General features: G+C 49.4%; 1 protein-coding gene across 2 annotated transcripts in view; it reads left to right on the top strand.

Annotated features, from left to right (window-relative positions):
• ASIC2 (acid sensing ion channel subunit 2) overlaps positions 1-19,167 on the top strand; it is a 1,251,793-nt gene that overhangs the window by 1,218,123 nt on the left and 14,503 nt on the right. For both annotated transcript variants that reach the window (XM_044939542.2, XM_006059463.4), the window contains exon 4: positions 16,763-16,913. In XM_044939542.2, the coding sequence (XP_044795477.1) occupies positions 16,763-16,913 (151 nt within the window). The remainder of the gene's footprint in view (positions 1-16,762; positions 16,914-19,167) is intronic.

Genomic DNA, 19,167 nt, shown 5'->3' with positions numbered 1-19,167 from the left:
CATCACTTCCCAGCAGTGAGATCTTGGGCAAACCTCCACACAACTCTGTCTGAGATTCCTCATCTGTATAAGAGGGATAACAATGGTACCCACCTCATACTTTATCTATGCAAAGTGTCAAAGGTCAAAAGGTATCTGTCCCACTTCCTCCATGCCCCCAGCCTCCCACTCTCTACCATGATGCCATACACCAGCATGCCCACCACCATGCAGGAGGGCTGAAGCCACGGAACAACCTCAAGGAGCTTGAACGGGAAAGAGCTTGAACGAGGATTGTTCCTCTTTGAAAGGCGAGCAACCCAGGGCTTCCTCATGGTCTGACAGTTTGCATCTGTTCATCTGTGATGTTTCAGACTTGCAAGGGAAGGTTCACTTCAAAGACCACTTTGTCAAAGCAGCAGGGAAGACATCAGAGCATTTTGTAGTTAAGTCAATATTGCTTATGGTTTCTCCAGATGCGATTTCCAAAGCCTCTGAGTTGGGGAGGAGGGAAGTGGGGTGGGCAGCACAACATTTTGGGGTACCAACTCTATAACTCTATTCATGAGCACTCCCTGGGTGGGGAAGATCCCCTGGAGAAGAGAATGGCAACCCACTCCAGTATTCTTGCCTGGAGAATCCCATGGACAGAGGAGGCTGGTGGGTTATAGTCCATGGGGTTGCAAAGAGTCAGACACAACTGAGCAACACTTTCACTTTCAAACACACAGCGGGTTTCCCAGGGAGCTCAGTGGTAAAGAATTCATCTGCCAATACAAGAGCCACAGGAGATGCAAGTTTGATCCCTGGGTAGGGACGATTCCCTGAAGGAGGAAATGGCAATCCACTCCAGAGAATTCCATGGACAGAGGAGCCTAGCAGGCTACAGCCCACGGGGTTGCAAAGAGATGGACACAATAGAGCTGACACGCATGCACACACACGTGAACTTTACAGATAAGGACACTGAGACCTGTAGAGGGAGCTCATGCATCCATGGTCATCTGGAGTCAGGATTCAACACTAGCTCTGATCAACCCCAATCCAGACCGTGGTCCTTCAGGAACACAGGAGAAGGGATGCTGCCAATCCCTGTGGCCAACCAAAAGCTGTCCTCTCTTACCGCTTGTCTCCAGCACAGAGGTGCATTCTGCTGGAAGGCCAGTGGGGACTCAGGAGTGGCTCTACGAGATCTGTGATCTGGGGAGTTTTCCCAGTAGCCACATTCGGTAGAAGGAGGGCTTCCACTGAGGTCTTCATATGGGTTATTGACATCTTAGTTGCCATCCCCCGTGGGGCTTCAGGTTTGAGGTCAAGGTCTTCATGCCCAGCAGAGTTGCCTGCCCCCATTGTCTTCCCTCACCTTCCCATCTGTTTCAAGAGGGCCTGCCCTGAGCCTTGGTACCACCAGGGGCAGCGGTGAGCAGGGGATGTTGTCCTGCAGGGCTGCAGAGCTCAGGCATCTGGCCCTTCTCCACTCCACCTGTGCTGAAACTCCAAAAAGGGGAGGTGTCCCCTGGGTACAGTTCCATGGGAGTATCCATCTAGAGCTCCTTCATACACCAGGGTCCTCAGTCTCCAGGCTCCCTCGTTTCATACACCCTGAAGCCCTGAGAAGTAGATAATTATTCCCATTGTGCTGATGAGGAAACTGAGGCTCAAAGATATTTTAAAACTTGCCCAGGATCTCATAGGAAGTCATAGCAACAGCTGCCGTTTGTTGAGCACCCACTGTGTGCCAGGTACCAGGCATGAGCCCATTTAGAATACTTCATCAAATCTAAGACAGCGACAGCTGTAGGGGCCAATATTATGTTATGTGCCAGTAAGAAAGAAAAACTACCACGGATGGGATGGTAAGGTCTGTAAAGAGGGGTTAGGATGTGGGGAATTATGTGTCTTACAATTAATGAAATATAGACATTCTTACAACAATGAGATAGGCATTGTCACTCTCAATTTACAATTGGGGAAACTGAGCCATTAAGTGACAGAGCTTGAACCCCAAACCAGGTCTGCCTGAGTCCAGAGCCCAGTCTTTTAACCACACAGTCCTGCCCCCGAGTATTGATTAAGTCCTTGCTCTGCTCCAGTGCCATCTCTCTCCTAGACCATCTCTTCAGTCTCCATGGAGACTCACAGGAAGGTACCAGTGCCCCCTTCTAGAGGTGAAGAAACAGCTGAGAATTAGAATCCGGAGCCCCATTCCAAAGTCCACTCTCTTTTCCCAATATCATGTTGTATATCCTCTGACACTTCGTGCCTCTGCAACCCCTATCATCTTAAAAAATATTCACAATCTAAAAGTTGAGAGTTGTGTTTTATTCAGTGGGAATTTTTGAGGACTCCAAGCCCAGGAGACAGCATCTCGAGGGACCCTGAGAGAACTGTTCTGAGGAGGCGAGGGCAGGAGCCAGGTGACACAGAAGTTCTGCAACAAAGGGCAGGTAGTCTGACCATCAAAAGATTGGTGTTAATTAAAGGAAGCCAGATATCTCAAGTTGTGGAATTGAGTGCTTTTCTGTGTATGGGAAGATGCAGGAGTCTGGGCTTAAATGCAGTCGTTCCTCTCATATGCAGCTCAGCCATCTGGGGCCAGTATCCTATGTTTTCACATCCTGAGCTCCCTTGGGCTCACCCTAAGGAGTGACTGCAACCTGGTGGCTGTTAGGTCACAAGTATTCTCCCCCTTCCTGAGTGTCCTTAGGGCTCACCAGATCACGGTGGAGGGCTGGAATCGCTGATGACTGTCACATCCTTGTTTACTGATATGGCAGGAAGTACTCCATATCTTATCCCCAAGCTATCTTTTCCACGAGCCCATGGACACCAACATTGACATTCCCTCAATGGAAAGGTGAGGGTGAATGTCCTTCTCAGGAGCCAGCCCGTAACGGATACAAATGACTCTGAACTCCCGAGGCTGGTGGTGTATTGCTCTTTCCACTGTAGTCCTTCCTAACGGTCTAAGCACTTAAGATGATGTCTATGAAAGGGCAATGCGTCCCCAGTTCCCCTTCAAAGCATTTCCTGGACGTACCCCGTAGACTGTAACTATCACTGGGATCACCAGCCCAGCCATACAAAATTGAAATCATTTAGTGGAAAAGAAAGGTTTTTTTAAGCTTGTAAAGTACTCTGACTGTGTAAAAAATGTGGCCCAGCATGCTGGCGATGGTGGCATTTCTAGAGACGACGGCCAGGAAGTCACAGTTTGAAGGACTGATAGGTAGTGATAGATGAGATTTTATGATTATAATGAGCCCCCCATGAATATTAATTATTTGGGGAATGATGGAACACAGTGTGGTGTTATAAACAGCCTAGATGCAAAGCAGGTAGCCCTCTTTGAAAAAGTGCTTAAGATTCAATTAAATGTGACTCCAGTTGGTTCTTCCCAGGTGGCACAGTCGTAAAGAATCCACCTGCAATGCAGGAGACGTGGGTTTGATCCCTGGGTTGGGAAGATCCCCTGGAGAAGGAAATGGCAACCCACTCCAGTATTCTTGCCTGGGAAATCCCATGGACAGAGGAGCCTGGTGGACTACAGTCCATGGGGTCACAAAAAAGTTGGATACCACTTAACAATTAAACAACAATGACAAGTTGGTGCAGAGCTGAGCTGGAAAGATCAGACCTGAGAACTCAGCCCCAACCTGAGAGTTAAGTGGCTCAAGAGTGTAAACTTTAGATCATTTTCCAGGATCCACATTTATTTTTATTTTGGTCATGCTGCGTGACTTAGTCCCCCAACCAGGAATCGAACCCAGAGCCCAAGGCAGTGAAAGCAAAGGAGTCCTAACCACTGGTCACCGGGGAAGTCCTCCATCCACACATTTTATGCCTGTAAATGTCCACCATCCCCACGCTGGGAAGTTCCAGGAAGAGGATAATAAAAGAATTTTATGGCTCCTGTTGTAGGCATACAGAGCCTCCCTGCCTGCCTGCCACAGAGCCTTCACCATACAGGGTCACAGCCCAGGGAGGAAATTGCCCCAGGCTCCCGAACGCGGGCATCCAGGGTGGCAGCTGTGCCATCCCGTAGGGTGAAGGCGGCGGCCGCTCATTCTGATCCCCTTGCTGGACTTTCAGAGGCCTCGGGTGGAGTGTGGGGCACGGAGGTATCACAGGGCCCCCACCCCACCTCTCTGGAGCCGCACACTCAATCAGTGCAGGGGCTCAGCAAGCATCCTGTCTGTCCATATTCAGGGCTAGGACATGTAGCGTGCTGCTAGGTCAGCTGGACATCCTCCTAGCTAGTTCAGAATCTGCTCGAGGGCCGGTGGAGGGCTGAGGTGGGGGTGGGGAGGAGGGGACGGTCAAGTGGCCCCAGTGAGGACAGGAGGAGGCAGAGGGCAGAGCTGGGAGGGGCGCCCTATGTTCAGCCCACCCCACCCCCAAGCACCCACTCACGCACACTCCCAGCCTGGTTGGAAGCCACACTGAGATAATAGACCCACAGCCTTGGCCTTGACCATACAGAGCAATTTACTATTCCATTTTGCTTCCAGGTTTTCTTGGTCTGCAATTGTGATTTTTTTATTCCTCCTCAGTCACCACCCCCACCCCAACTCTGTGCCCATCCAGATGTCTGGAAAGTGGATTCTGAATGGAGCTAAAAGCCAAAACTATAGCAAATGCACTGAGATACCTTCACTTGGAGAAAAGCTGTTAGGTGAACAACCTGGACACAACTTCTCTTTCAAATACACCCACTGAAAAGAGCAGGGTTGTAAAAGGCCCCCATTCCAATAGAGACTGTGCATGGAGGCCAGTTCTGTGGCCCTACAAACACATTCGAGACCCCAGCCCCAACCCCCTGCCCCATCCATTGGAACAGGAATGTTTTCATTATTTATAAAGCTGCTGTAATTCAAGGGGAGACAATGGGATGATGGTGCTTGACGGCCAGCCAAGGAGGGAACCCAGGCAGGGCTGTAGTAGAGAGAGACAGGCTGCTCCAGGTCCCAGAGCGCCCTCTGGTGGTGACACGCACACCTTGATCCATGTGAATCTCCGGCTGTTGTGCAGTGCATGCCCTACACAGCTGTGCACGGCAGTTCTGAGATGGTCTAATCTAACAGAGCGAGTGATCAGTCCCTCGTCTGGCCTCTCCAGCTGATGATACTCAGAGGTAGACATTGGACGGAGGGATCTTCTTTGAAAGATGAAAATACTCCCAGGGTTTAAAAAAAGAAAAACAGAGGAAGTAGATGAAGAGGAGGGAAAGAAAGTTCAGGGCAGAATCTGGAGCTCAAAGGGCTACTTTCCAGCTTATGGAGCTGAGAGTGTGAGTCAGAGAAAGGAGCTGGGTGAGTCAGGACCCCCTAGAACTATGTCACGAGAACCCCAGCAGCACTGAAGTCCAGGGGAGAAGCTGCCAGGAGCCCAGGACAGGAAAAGACAAGGATACTTATGCCAACAACCTGCCCAGGGTTGGAGGGAGTAAAGAAAACCCGAGGCTCTGAGTAGGGTGGTGCGTGGTCCGGGGCAGGCCCAGAGTGGCCAAGCCAGGCTGTGTGCCTCCAAGCTCCCTCCTCTGGATAAGGCCCCCTCCCTGCCTGCATCCCTACGACGCTTCCCCTCTCCCTGTTTCAACCAACAAATCACACACCGAGACAATTTGCTGAGAACGCGCTGTCGGCACCGACAGCACCCGCCCAAGAAATTGTGTCCAGATGAAGATGCGAGGATAATGGCGTGTCGGCATGCACAGACACACTTAAGCACGCTCTTCTGCCGAGGCAGCTCTCACCCCTGGGGAGTGGAGGCAGGGCGTGAATCCTGCAGGGACTGCTGCCTCCCCGCGGTGTAGATACACTGCAGGCGTGGGAGTCACCGTAACAAGGATGGAGAATGTTTCAGTCACCCGGGGCTGTTCCAGGGCGCTGAGCAAGGCACACCGGCCGACATTCGCCCACATGCACTCTTGTTGCCCTGCCAGAGGCTCTCCCTCCAGGCCAGGACTTTCTTTACCTCTGGGCCTTGGCCTGGGCAGGTCCCTGGACCCAGAACACCTTTCCCACACCAGATCTAATGAACAACAGTCTTTCTAGACTCAGCTCGCAGGTGACCACTGCCTCCATAAAGAGTTTTCTGACTTCCGCCCCCACTCCAGGTTGGTCTGGCCGTGCCCTTCTCAGTGTCCCCACGATTCCTATGCACTGTGGCTCCATTTCAGCACGTGCTTCGTTAGGTGCATGCCTATTCTTTCTAGAGTGTAAGCCCCCAGGTCATAGGAACCAGGTCTTATTCATCTTTGTAGCCTCAGTTCCTCCTAGCTATGTTCCTGGGACAGATTCATTGCACACTTGCAAAGTGAATGAGTGAGTAAGTGGGTAGAAGGATGAATAGATGGACAACGGATGGATGGATGGAGACTAGATGAATGGATGGGTGGAGGGTGTGGATGGATGAATGGGTGTTGGTAAATGGATGAATGGATGGATGGAGGGAGGGAATGGGTGGATGGAGAGTTGGTGGATTGATAAATGGATAGGATGGATGGAAGGATGGAGGCATGAATGGAGAGTGGGTGGGTGGATGGATAGATGGATGAATGAATAGATGGATGGAGGGAGGGATGAATGGAGGGTGGGTGGATGGATGAAAATAATAATGAGAACATGATATTTTTATGAAAATAAAACTGCACAAGACTGTCTGCCCCATGACACCAAAGCTGGAAGAATCCTTGGAGAGCTTCAGAGGCATACCTAGAGCCAGCAAAGCCCAAGGTGAAACTCATGCTAGAATGAGGAAAGCTATAGTCTTTTTTTAAAAATCCTTTCTTTTTTGAGTAAACAATTCACATTTTTTTTGCTCTTCTCACATTCTCTCCCACTCACAGACATTTTTGCAATGGATGTAACCTCGTTATTTTATTATTAGTCATAAACCATGGGTAATTCGCTTTTTAAATGGACTTTGTTAATTGCTGAAGTGCTGCATCAGCCACTACTATGACTTAGTTTCCCGCCAGCACAACAAGGAGCTCTGTGTGTGACCCCTCTGCAGGTCTGGGGTGTTGCTCTATTCCACTGGGTGGATCCTCCTGTGGTCCAAAGGGTCTGAATGCCAGTCAAGGATTTTCCTGAACAAGAGGGCAGGCTGTGGTTCCCATTCCTGCAGGGAGGTCACATTCTGTATTTTATAAGGCACATACTAAGTCTTATTCAATCTATGTGAATGTTTAACAGCATGGAGTTTGATGGTTTCTACAGATGAAACTTCCCCAAAATACATGTCCTCTTGGTTCTGATTTCACATCTGTGATCGATTGGTGATGTCTGCCGGACACCAGAGTCGGGGGAGGGGTGCAGTCACGTGGTTTGCCTTATAGATCACACCTTATACCATACTACACCTGGGGGTTATCTATTCCCAGATGCTGCAGGTGAAAAAACTGTGTCCCTTAGAGAGGACAATGGGATAACAGCACCGCCAAGGTCAGGCTGTCTCCTGAGCGCCTTTCAGGAGCCTTGCAGATGGACAGACCTGAATTTGACTCCTGCCTCTCACTTGTTAGCTGTGTGGTGGTGGGCAAGTTTCTGAAGTTTGCTCATCTGTAAAATGGGGAGGATAATATTTAAGTGGCAGAGCTGTTGTGAAGGATAAACTGTCCAATGAATCTATGCAGTATTTCCCATGTCTGTGTGGCACAGAGGGGGACCCGAGAGTGGGCTTTATGTCCAGCACTAGGAAATGAATTGTCCGAGGAGACACATGTGCTGTCCGGAGACACATGTGCTGTCCAATCAAGAGACTTTATTGGGAAGGGGAATGCGTGTGGAGTGCAGCAGGGTAAGGGAACTCAGGAGGACTGCTCTGCCACATGGCTCACAGTCTCCGGTTTACGGGGATGGGATTAGTTTCCGGGTTGTCTCTGGCCAATCACTCTGACTCAGGGTCCTTCCTGGTGGCGCACGCATCCCTCAGCCAAGATGGATTCCAGCAAGGAGGATTCTGGGATATTGGTAGGATATGCAGCATCTCCTTTTGACCTTTCCTGAATTCTTCCGGTTGGTGGGGGCTTGTTAGTTCCGAGTTCCTTACCAGGACCTCCTGTTGTAAAATAACTCATGCAAATGGTTACTATGGCACCTGGCCAGGGTGGGCCATTTCAGTCAGTGATTCCCCTAACACTGGAATCTGGAGAACCCATGTTCCCATCCCCAGATCTCTGCCACAGTCTCCACCATCCATCTACACACACACACACACACACACACACACACACACACACACACACACCCCGCCCCCAGTAACTGGCTCTGCTTCCTGTGGACCCCACCCACTGCAGTATTAGGCAAGGCAGGATAGGTAGTGATGAACATGTAAATGGTTGGGTTCTACCTCCAGCTCTGTCTCTTACTACTCATGACCATAGGTCTCTTTTCCACTCCAGTCTCCCCAGATATATTACTACAATGGAGGCCATAAAAGTACCAACCCCACAAGGTTGTTGTCAGGATTTGAAGAGTCGCTCCAAGTACGTTAGTAAGGGCTCAATAAATATCAGCAATGTCTATATCATCAATTAGTCTCCTGTGGGTCTTCAGGGCTAGTAGTCCTTACTCACAAAGGGTCATTGTGAGGATTGAGACACTGTTCTTCTAAGCACCTACATGGGCTCTCCAGCTGGGACCCCAGCTCGGTCTCTCTGCGGTGATTTTGGCTTCTTCCTGGTGCCATCGCTCCTGCTTTGACCTTGGGAGCTGAGGTATCACTAGAGCCGCAGGGACAGGAGGCAGGGATGCCTCACTGCTTCTGCGCTGCCTACAAGGACCTGTTTCCCCTGAGACATCAGAGCTGCCTGTTACTGACTGATGGGTGGATTTGATTTTCGTATTTGATTTGATTTTAGTATTGTTTAAAAGGAGCACAATATAATCATTTGTGAACACACTTAAATCACTCAGCGGGATGAAATAAAAACATCAAACCAAAAATCACAGCTCAGAAAGCAAGCAGGCTCTGATTTCCCCCTCTATCTGGCTGGGCCAGGGGACGTTTGCTGTTGTAGTGGAAGGTGGGAGGGCATGGGTAGGACCAAGGGGGACCTCATGAGTCTCAGACCACCAAAGACTTAAGGCCCCAACCATCACAGATGGAATGGGGCTTCCCAGGTGACACCAGTGGTAAAGAATCCGCCTGCCCATGCAGATGCCCAGAGATGCAGGTTCCATCCCTGGGTCAGGAAGATCCCTTGGAGTAGGAGATGGCAACCCACTCCAGTATTCTTGCTGAAAAATTCCATGGACAGAGGAGACTCTCGGGCTACAGTTCAGGGGGCCACTTAGAGTTGGACACGACTGAGCACACATACATCGCCCCATAACAGATGGAACAGAGACGCCCAGAGAGGTTGAGTGACAGGCTCAAGGTCACACAGGAAAACCTGCCATCAGCCCAGGACTCGGATGTGATTCGATGCTGAGCCCACCTCAATGTAGGGCTCGCGGGGACCAACATGAAGGATCCTCTGCTCCTGCTGGATTGGCTCTCCAGCCGCCTGCACTCATCCTCTGTACTGTGGCTGGGAGAAAGCAGGATGGTGCAATTCATTCATTCACTCACTCATTCATTCATCCAGTTAAGTACCAAGCACCCACTATGTGCCAGGCCCTGTATGAGAGGTCTGAGAGCCAGTGAATCAGGAAGAGCTAAGACTGTGGCTGGAGAGGCGGGATGTCTATTAGGACAGGCACGTGGGACCAGCCGCCTACTGACACCTTAAATGAAGGACTTTCATAAGCACTTCCCAAACCTAAGACTCAACAAACCCAGGAAGTACTGCAAGCGAAGCTCTTCCCACCTATTGTCTCACTTTGCCCTCAGGGAAGCCCTGCTCCTCACAGAACGTTAGCTCTGCTTTGCAGAGAAGGAAGCTGAGGCCCAGAGTAGCTAGGTGACTTCACCGAGGGCATAGAGCCGGTCCCTGACGGTACCATGCTCTTCCCGCTGGGCCCGAGTTGTGTGGGCTTGGGGACAAGGAAGGGAACAGGTCTCAGGGATCTGGGAACATGCCTTCAGGTGGTGGCAGGAGGGGTCTGTGGCAAACAGGAGCCCCTGGAGAGCAGGTTCCCCGTTGTACTCATCCCTCTAGCCCCAGCGCCCACATTGTAGGAGTTAATGAAGAGCTTGCTCAACTGTGCTGGACCACTGGGCTTTGGTGGTCCACAAAAGCCCCTCTGAGCCTTTGTTAGCAGCCCAAACTGTACCCTGATGCCTCTTCCCTGCACCCCAAGGACAGCCCCCTCTGGCCAAGCACTTCTTCATCCACAGGAATGAGCTGAACACTCCTGCCGACTGTGTTCTCTGCAAAAGAACTCACAAAGGGGATTTTTCCCTTCACACTCAAGGCGATTATTCCCAGAGTGACGGCTTCCCACTGGCTCTGAGCCAGGATCCCTCTGGCCTCTTCTTTTCCCCAACACCCAAAGGGAAGAAAACACCTTCTGAGCCAAATACTCAGACCCGATTGATCACCTGAGAGCAGCCCACCCTCTGCCCACCCTTTCTCCCGGTTTGTATAAAATGAGACACAGAGGCTCAAAACCTGGAAGATTCTGGAGGCGTTTCAGCAGCTCTCTGGTCCATATGCCTTGCTTTATGCAGCAGGAAAGTGAGGTTCACAGGTTACCATTCCTGCCTGAGGAACCATGTAAATCACTGGGACCTCACTGGGTGTTCAAACTCTGCACTGTAAGCCTTGGCATTCCTGCGAGATGCTTGTGGGGTCACTGCAAGGGCCAGGTGGAGAAGGCAATGGCACCCCACTCCAGTACTCTTGCCTGGAAAATCCCATGGATGGAGGAGCCTGGTAGGCTGCAGTCCATGGGGTCGCTAAGAGTCAGGCACAACTAAGCGACTTCACTTTCACTTTTCACTTTCATGCATTGGAGAAGGAAATGGCAACCCACTCCAGTATTCTTGTCTGGAGAATCCCAGGGACAGAGGAGCCTACTGGGCTGCCGTCTATGGGGTCGCAGAGTCAGACACGACTGAACTGACTTAGCAGCAGCAGCAAGGGCCAGGAGACTGAGTATGAGACTCTGGGCTCCCCATTCCCTACCTGCACCCACAGCAGCTCTTCTTTGCTTGTTTATTATATTGGTGTTCATGTCATATTTGATTTGAAGGGAGGGAAAGTTTTATGGCTTTTAAAAGTTAGGAGTTTTGCAGTCTCAAAGACCTGGAATCAATGTAATCTGGGACCCAGGGAAATGGGGCATAACCCAACTGAGCCTCAGTTTCTTCATCTGTTTAATGGGGATAACAATATCAACCTTGCTGCTCGATGACAAGATAAAATGAGAAAACTCAAAGGGCCAGCACAGAGCCTAACACATGGACGGCACCCGACAACGGGCTTCACTTCTTCCTAGAAGCCCCAGCTACGCTCCTCTCACGATGCTACCTGTCACATTTCATTTCTTGCACAATCACGAAGAAACAGTCAAAACCACAGCATGCTAGCTTCCCAGTTAATCAAACGTTGATAGAGATCCCAGAGAGACTTCAGAAGTAACAGAAAATACATGTGCATCACTAGTTGTCAGGGTGTGTTTCTGCGTTTCCGGTCAAAGCACAGCAGGGGTCTCTGTTGCCAGGTCACTGTACAAGGTGAGACAGAGCCCCGGTAAGGAGATAAGATGCCAACAACATCTTCAGTTTATTCAGCATCTGTTATTCACCAGACACTCTTGGAGATGTTTCTTCTTATTACAGAACAAGGCAGAAAAAAATCTTAACATTTGGCTTTAGAATTCCACCCAGGGAGGAAAGTGCCTTTCCTTGAGACTCCATAGGAGAGGATGTTGCCATGCACCAAGATGTCAAAGGATGATGCAGCTACTTAAGAATATGTGGGTTCTGCTTCTGGAAAGGATGGCAAAGCAGATGAGGAGAGAGAAAGCAGGAAGGAGAGAAGGAGGAACATGGAGAGGGGTTGGGCTTAGGCAAGGAGAAGGGGCTTTGCTCTGATGTAGACCCTCCTCCAACTCTGACATCTTCCATATAATCTAACGCCCTGGGTGAACGGGCTTTCATGAAAATGAATGAGGGGCTGAGTTTTGCATCCCATCCATATGACCCAGAACAGAGACCGGAAGACGTTAGCCAAGGGTGACAGCTGGCTTACACATACCTTGTGTTCAAAACCCACAGTGTCCCTCTGAAGTAGTTAATATCTCAGGGTGTTTCTCAAGCAGAAAGGGCAAGTCCCCCAGTAAGCAAATGGCAGAGTCAGGATTCCAACCCAGCTGGGTCCGAGCACAGAGCGCGTGCTCCTACAATGGGTCCTCCCAGCAGACAGGGAACCAGGATCCCAGCCAGGTGGGTTAGCAAGGAAGAAGTATAAGCCAGGCAGGTCAGAACAAAGACCCCGACCCAGCCCTGGGAAGGAGCTGGCAAGAGAATTCCAGAGTCTAAAAGGATTGGGTCCAGGTGATCATGGTGTCCAGTGCCTAAATCAAAAGGCCAAGCGGCTGACACAACAAAAGAGTCGGGTGGGTGCCAGCTAAGCTCAGTGGGCATCACTCCTTGTCTCCCTCCTCCTGTCTCTCTCCTCTGGTCTTTCCTACCCTTTCCAGGAGCAGGAGGAACATATTAATATACAGTCTCATCACTGTCCCAGCGTCCTCCCTAAAGGAGCATCGTAGCTAAGGCCTTAGAGTGTGGGTTGCAGACACAAGGAAAAGGCCAAAGGAGCTTAGCAACTGGTGGCTCAGTTCAGTTCAGTTCAGTCGCTCAGTTCGGTCCGACTCTTTGCAACCCCGTGAATCACAGCACGCCGAGCCTCCCTGTCCATCACCAACTCCCGCAACTCACTCAAACTCATGTCCATAGAGTCGGTGATGCCATCCAGCCATCTCATCCTCTGTCGTCCCCTTCTCCTCCTGCCCCCAATCCTTCCCAGCATCAGGGTCTTTTCCAATGAGTCAACTGGTGGCTCAGAAAACAATAAAGAATCTGCCTACAATGCAGGAGACCCAGGTTCAATCCCTGGGGTGGGAAGATCCCCTGGAGAAGGAAATGGCAATCCACTCCAGTATTCTCGCCTGGAGAATCCCTTGGACAGAGGAGCCTCGGGGCTGCAGCCCATGGGTTTGCAAAAAGTCAGACTCGACTGAGCCGCTGGCCGACTCCCTCCAAGCATCTCTATGGGCAGCCAGGCTGACTGCAGCGCCACCTGCTGGCACACCTCGGAATCTGCGGGCTGTGAGAGACTGGGGAAGCCAGCAGCTGAGGAGTAACATAGGCTATCCCAGCACAGGGAGAGTGCAAACACCAGTTTCTCTATAAAATGAAAAAGTCTGTGTAGAAAGGCCTCAAGACAGTGGAGCAATGAGAGGCAAGCACCAGGGTATTCTATCACAAAAGTTCTGAGATCTTGGCTTAGCTCATAAATGTTAGCAATTGTGCAAAGCCACTGGTTCCATGACATAGTGGGGGTCAGCGGTGGCGGGGGGGAAGCTAAGGATGGATGAGTTGTCCAGTAAAGGCAGGAACACTTTAAGACTCAATCCTGAGCATCTCTCCTCTATCCCTGAGCTGGCTCATCCACCCAACAGCTCCAGGATCCACCAGAGCCCTCCCCCCATCTCCACCCCAGATCTCCGTCCCCAGCCCCAGACCCCTAGATCAGCTGTCTGAGTACCATCTTGACTTGGATGTCTGCATTGACAGGAGTCTGTATTATAATAAGCCCAACGCAAAATAACTTGAGCCAAAAAAGGATGGAGACTTTCTGGTCTGTAAAACCAGATTGTAAGGACAGCAGAGGTGGAGTTGGTCTATTTGTTGAAGGAACGAAAGAGCAGAAAAGCATGAAGACATTTGTTAGGGGGAAGAAGATAGGAACTAAGTCTCAGGGGATGGACTAGCTGCTGGGCATTTATCTCATTTAGACCGACGAGGAGGCTAAAAGCTGAGGCTGGAGAATGGGGGTTTCGTCACTTATTCAAAGTCACAGAGCTAGCCCATGAAACAGTGGGATTCAAGGTTCTGTCTGACTTGGTCCACTGTCTCTGATTTTCAGATTAAAATTATAGATGTAGAAACAGACTCACAGACTTAGAGAATGATCTTATGGTTACCACAGGAGAAGGGATACTTATGGAGTTTGAGATGGACATGTACACACTGCTAGATTTAAAATGATTAACCAACAAGGTCTTACGGTATAGCACAGGGCACTCTGTTCAACATTATGCGGCAACCAGCACGGGAGAGGAGTTTGAGGGAGACTGTGTATGTACGGCTGAGTCCTTTTGCTGTGCACTTGAAACTGTCACAATGCTGTTGATCTGTTATACGCCAATACAAAATAAAAAGTTTAAAAAAATAAAAATTTAAAATTATAGACGTAGGGTCTATGGCTAGGCATAAGGGCTTAAGAGATTTTTGAATCCCCAACGGTACCTGCAATACTTGAGTCTCTCTCTTCCCATCCCAGCCAGGTAGTTGTATGGTTTCTGCTTGCACACCCTTCATGGTGGGGAGCTCACCCTCAAGAGAGTGATTTTATTATTGAATCATAAGAGTAGATTGGTAAGTTGAGACAGAGTGTATCCTTCTTCAGCGTTAAAGAAGGGAAGGCAGGGGCTGTGCCTACCGCCGTGTCTGCAACATCAATCAATGTGATCGCCCTCCCCACTCCCCTCAGTACACCTGTTCTTGTGTCTGTCTTTCCCTGGGGATTCCAGGAAACAAATCTAATTCTTCTTCCCGGAGACAGCCCTTCAGATATTTGAAGACTGTGCTTCAGGGTCCCCTGAGGCATTGCTTACCCAGGATAAATAGTCCAACCCACTTTCAGACACCCGTTGGAAAGCAAGAGTTGATGCTGTACACACTGCGATTTTCCAGCTGCTGCTGTGGGAGGCTTCAGAAAAGCTGATGGTTCGAACGATAAACCAGCCCCCACAGGGAAGCCACGGTATCTGGATCACTCGTGCATGCATGCTCAGTCATGTCCGACTCTCTGCAACCCCGTGGACTGTAGCCCACCAGGCTCCTCTCTCCATGGAATTCTCCAGCAAAGACTACTGGAGTGGGTTGCCATTTCCTACTCCAGGGGATCTTCCCCACCCAAGGATCAAACCCGAGTCTCGTGCATCTTCTGCATTGGCAAGAGGATTCTTGACTACTGGTGCCACCTGGGAAGCCCCAGGTCTGGATCATGACCTCTGCATTAAAAGGGGAGGGGGGTGTGTGACTGACCCTGAACAAACTGTGGCCCATCCACAGAGCTTCACCTGCTACATTCTAGGTTCATCCACTGTGGGAAACCGTTTTAGAGGAAAAATAAATGAGTCTCTCCCAAAATGATTTTACATCATTTTAGACCCCCAGTCTTGCCAAAAGTCATTATGAATTCTTCCCAAATCCAGTTTGTGTGCTTATGGATCCAATAGTCAGCAACGTGGGGACCCAGTCCATCCTAATCATACACCATCAAACCTACTCGTCAACCTTCCCAATTTACAGATGGGGAAGCTGAGGTCCAGAGGAGAGCAGTGACTTATCCAAAGTTGTTCAGGAAATCTGCAAAATCCTGGTCTGCTCATGAATTCCAAAGAAAGATGAGAGAGTAATGCAAACCTTCAGGGGAAAGGAAGAAGAAATGAGCTGTAGGAAAAACCAAAAGAGAAAAGCTCTGAAACGTCCTCTCTGGAGTGTTTTTCTCTCTCTCTTGTGTCAATTTCCTATAGAGACACAGAGACAATGTAATAGTATATATACAAGCAAGGTTGAAGTCATAGAGTCCTGGGTCCACATGCTGACTCTGCTGGTGACTTTGTGCATGACCTTGGACAGGCTACTTAACCTTTCTTTTTATTTTTTCTTTTATTTATTTACTTGACCATGCCGTGCGTCATGCAGGATCTTAGTTCCCCGGCCAGGAATCGAACCACACCTGCTGCAGTGGAAGCATGGAATGTTAACCACTGGAGTGCCGGGGAAGTCCCTATTAACCTGTCTTATACTCAGTTTCCTCCCAAATAAAATTATAACAGGAACATCTCCCTCAAAGGAATCCTGTAAGCCTTAAAATAAAATATATAAAGAGATTTTTGGTTCTCAGTTATGGTGGAGCAACTTATACAAGGCTAACTAACCCTCCTGGAACTAACTGTTATAAACTCTGGGCAAAAGATTTCAAAAGTACTATTCGATGGGAAGGAGACTAAAAATAGGCAGGAACTGGAATGCTTATACAGACCTTGAAGGAAGGGAACCGCCCTGGATGAAATACATATTTATCAACATTTATCAGATCACTCCTTGAGGACACATCAACTTCTAAGGGAATATTATAGATATAGCTCAAGCAGAAAGCAGTCATCATGGAGTTAAAAAGTCTCAAGCCAGAGTTCAGGGTTGCCAGAAAAGCTAAAAAATGGGGAGAAAAACCCTAGAAAGGAGGGAGGGGCCCACAGAGCCCTCCAATTTTTATCCCACTTCTCTGCTGTGGAGAAATGCAAGACAACAAATTGTGGACGTGGGAGGATGTGGCTGGGATAAAAGACTTTGAGAAGGTCAGCATTTATAGGGAAGGTTATAAAAGGTAAGATATGAGAACTGGCTTTGGAGCCAGATGTTGAAGGCCTGGGAGGTCCTTGGAGTTTAGGCTGTCGCGCAGTAGTTGATCAATTAACTGTTTATTAATTGTTTATTAACTGTTTATTAATTGCATAAGTGAATGACGGAGCCACGGGGTGTGTTGCAGCTGAAGCTCCGGGGCTGACTGCTGCCCCTGCTTCCTGTCTTACAGCTCACATACCTGCCCCCGCCGTGGGGCGAGTGCCGGTCCTCCGAGATGGGGCTCGACTTCTTCCCTGTTTACAGCATCACCGCCTGTAGGATCGACTGTGAGACCCGCTACATCGTGGAGAACTGCAACTGTCGAATGGTCCACATGCCAGGTCAGTGCCAGGGGAGGGCAGCCACGGGGCACCCGGGACCGCCTGCGACCTTCTTTGCATTTCTCACCCGATGGGACACTCTTCACCCGCTCCACAAGGATGCCAAGGGATGCTGTTCTGGGAAGACGGTTATTTGATGTGCAGACATTTCGGGGGCAGATGGGAACCTCCAGTCTGGCAATCAAGGCAACATTCCTGGTCTCCAGAGTGGACAGAAGCTTGGAGAGCATTCCTCCCAGTGTTCAATACGTTTGCTAGCTGCTTGCTCTTCTTCCCTCCTGGAGCTTAGTGACCACTTATCCGGATGCTTACAATTCTCCCATCCTGGTGTGGTACACATTCAGACATCCAGATGTTTATTGCTTTCCTCCAGCTATTTCCCTTCTTGCATACAAATATCTAGCACTCTTTCAAGTGGGGCAAGAGTCCATCAGCCAGCAAATGAACGCGTGTGTCCTGACATTTCTGTTGTCAGACTAACAACGCGCCTAGCCATCACTAGAGGCAGTCGGCTTGTCACAGCTAGCAGGGGTTGGTGCTGACCGGGGCCAGAAGAGCTTGGTACTGCAGCGCGGAAGGAAGGACGATTGAGGCTACAATCAGCGGCCCTGGCTTCCAACTCAGCTCCCACCACATGACTGCTGTGTGACCTGGCACAAGTTACTAAACGTCTCTGTTCTTACCTCCACCATCTTTAAAACACAAACATTTGCTGTTAAGAGGATAAAATTAAGCTAAGATATAAAAATGCTTTGTTGGGAATTCCCTGGATGCCCAGTGGTTAGGATTCTGAGCTTCCAGTGCAAGGGGGCCTGGCTTTGATCCCGGGTCAGGGAACTAAGATCCCACAGTGCAGCCAAAAAAAAATGCTTTGTCAATTGCAAATGTCAGTGGTGACGGTGTTAACACATGGGGAGAGGGAATTGAGAGTACTGCTGACTGAAGACCTACTATGTGCAGGGAACTTTACTATTGTATTTCGTGGCTATTGTTTCATGATTATATCATACTTTAAGTCTATCTAACTAAATCCTGACCTCGGACATTTAGCTCATTACCAATTGTTTTCTGTCATAACCAATGCTGAAATGAACATCCTTAGAGCTAAATTCTGAACGATTGCATTAGGAATCAGTAATTTCTCTACTAATCTAAATTTAGGATTTTCAATCTTTAAAACTGCCTCTGAGAAGCAGGCAAAGACAGAATGGAATAGAAGACAAAACAAAAAGAGAAACATATCAGTTACATTCTTATTATTAGAAAAGAGGAACCATTTCAGTTCTTCAGCTCTTGGGAAAAAAAAGGTGTTTAGGGAAAAAATAAGAGGAGGATATTGTGGTGAACTTTGACATTTGTTGTTGTACAGTCGTTAAGCTGTGTCTGACTTTTTGCGACCCCATGGACTGCAGCACAACAGGCCTCTCTTGTCCCTCACCATTTCCCAGAGTTCACCCGAGTTCATGCCCATTGAGTCGGTGACGCCATCCAACCATCTCATCCTCTGCCTTCCCCTTCTCCTTTTACCTTCAACCTTTCCCAGCATCAGGGTCTTTTCCAATGAGTTGGCTTTGACTTTAGCACGTTGGAAAAGAAAAAACAAACTTTCTGGATTTCTACAGAGACCAGAGAGAATCGAGCACTGGTAAATGCTATCTGGGCATCCCTGTGGCTCAGTGGTAAAGATTCTGCCTGCCAATGCCGGAGATGCGGGTTCACTCCCTGGACTGGGAAGGTCACCTGGAAAAGGAAATGGCAACCAACTCCAGTAGTCTTGCCTGGAGAATTCCATGGACAGAGAAGCCTGGCAGACTACAGTCCATAGGATCACAAAGAGTCAGACACAACTGAGAGACTAAACAACAAAAATGCTACCCGCCTGATGCTCAGACTGCATCCCCAGCCAGTGAGGTTTCCCCATGGAACCTGAGCCCAAGCAGGCAGGAGAGATTTTAATCACTCCCCCACATGACACTGTTACTGGCATCTCAGTTATAATGTGGAATGAAGGGCACAGCAAAGAGGAGACTGACCAAGCAGCCTTCCTCACCTACGGCAGCATGCTGTGATGGAAAGAGCCCTGGGCTCGGGAGTGCACAGACCTGGGCTCCAAGCCCACCTCCATCACTGCAGGCCTGGGAGAACAGGATACTTAAACCTCAATTCTCTCATCAATAAAACAGACACCGTAGTGCCTATTTCCAAAGGTACCTAAGTGGGTTAAAGGGGATGATGCATGCCCAGCGCTTAGTAG

The sequence above is a fragment of the Bubalus bubalis genome, chromosome 3, assembly GCF_019923935.1.
Source record: "Bubalus bubalis isolate 160015118507 breed Murrah chromosome 3, NDDB_SH_1, whole genome shotgun sequence".
NCBI classification, from domain to species: Eukaryota; Metazoa; Chordata; class Mammalia; order Artiodactyla; family Bovidae; genus Bubalus; species Bubalus bubalis.
This window is presented reverse-complemented; position numbering and strand designations above follow the sequence as displayed.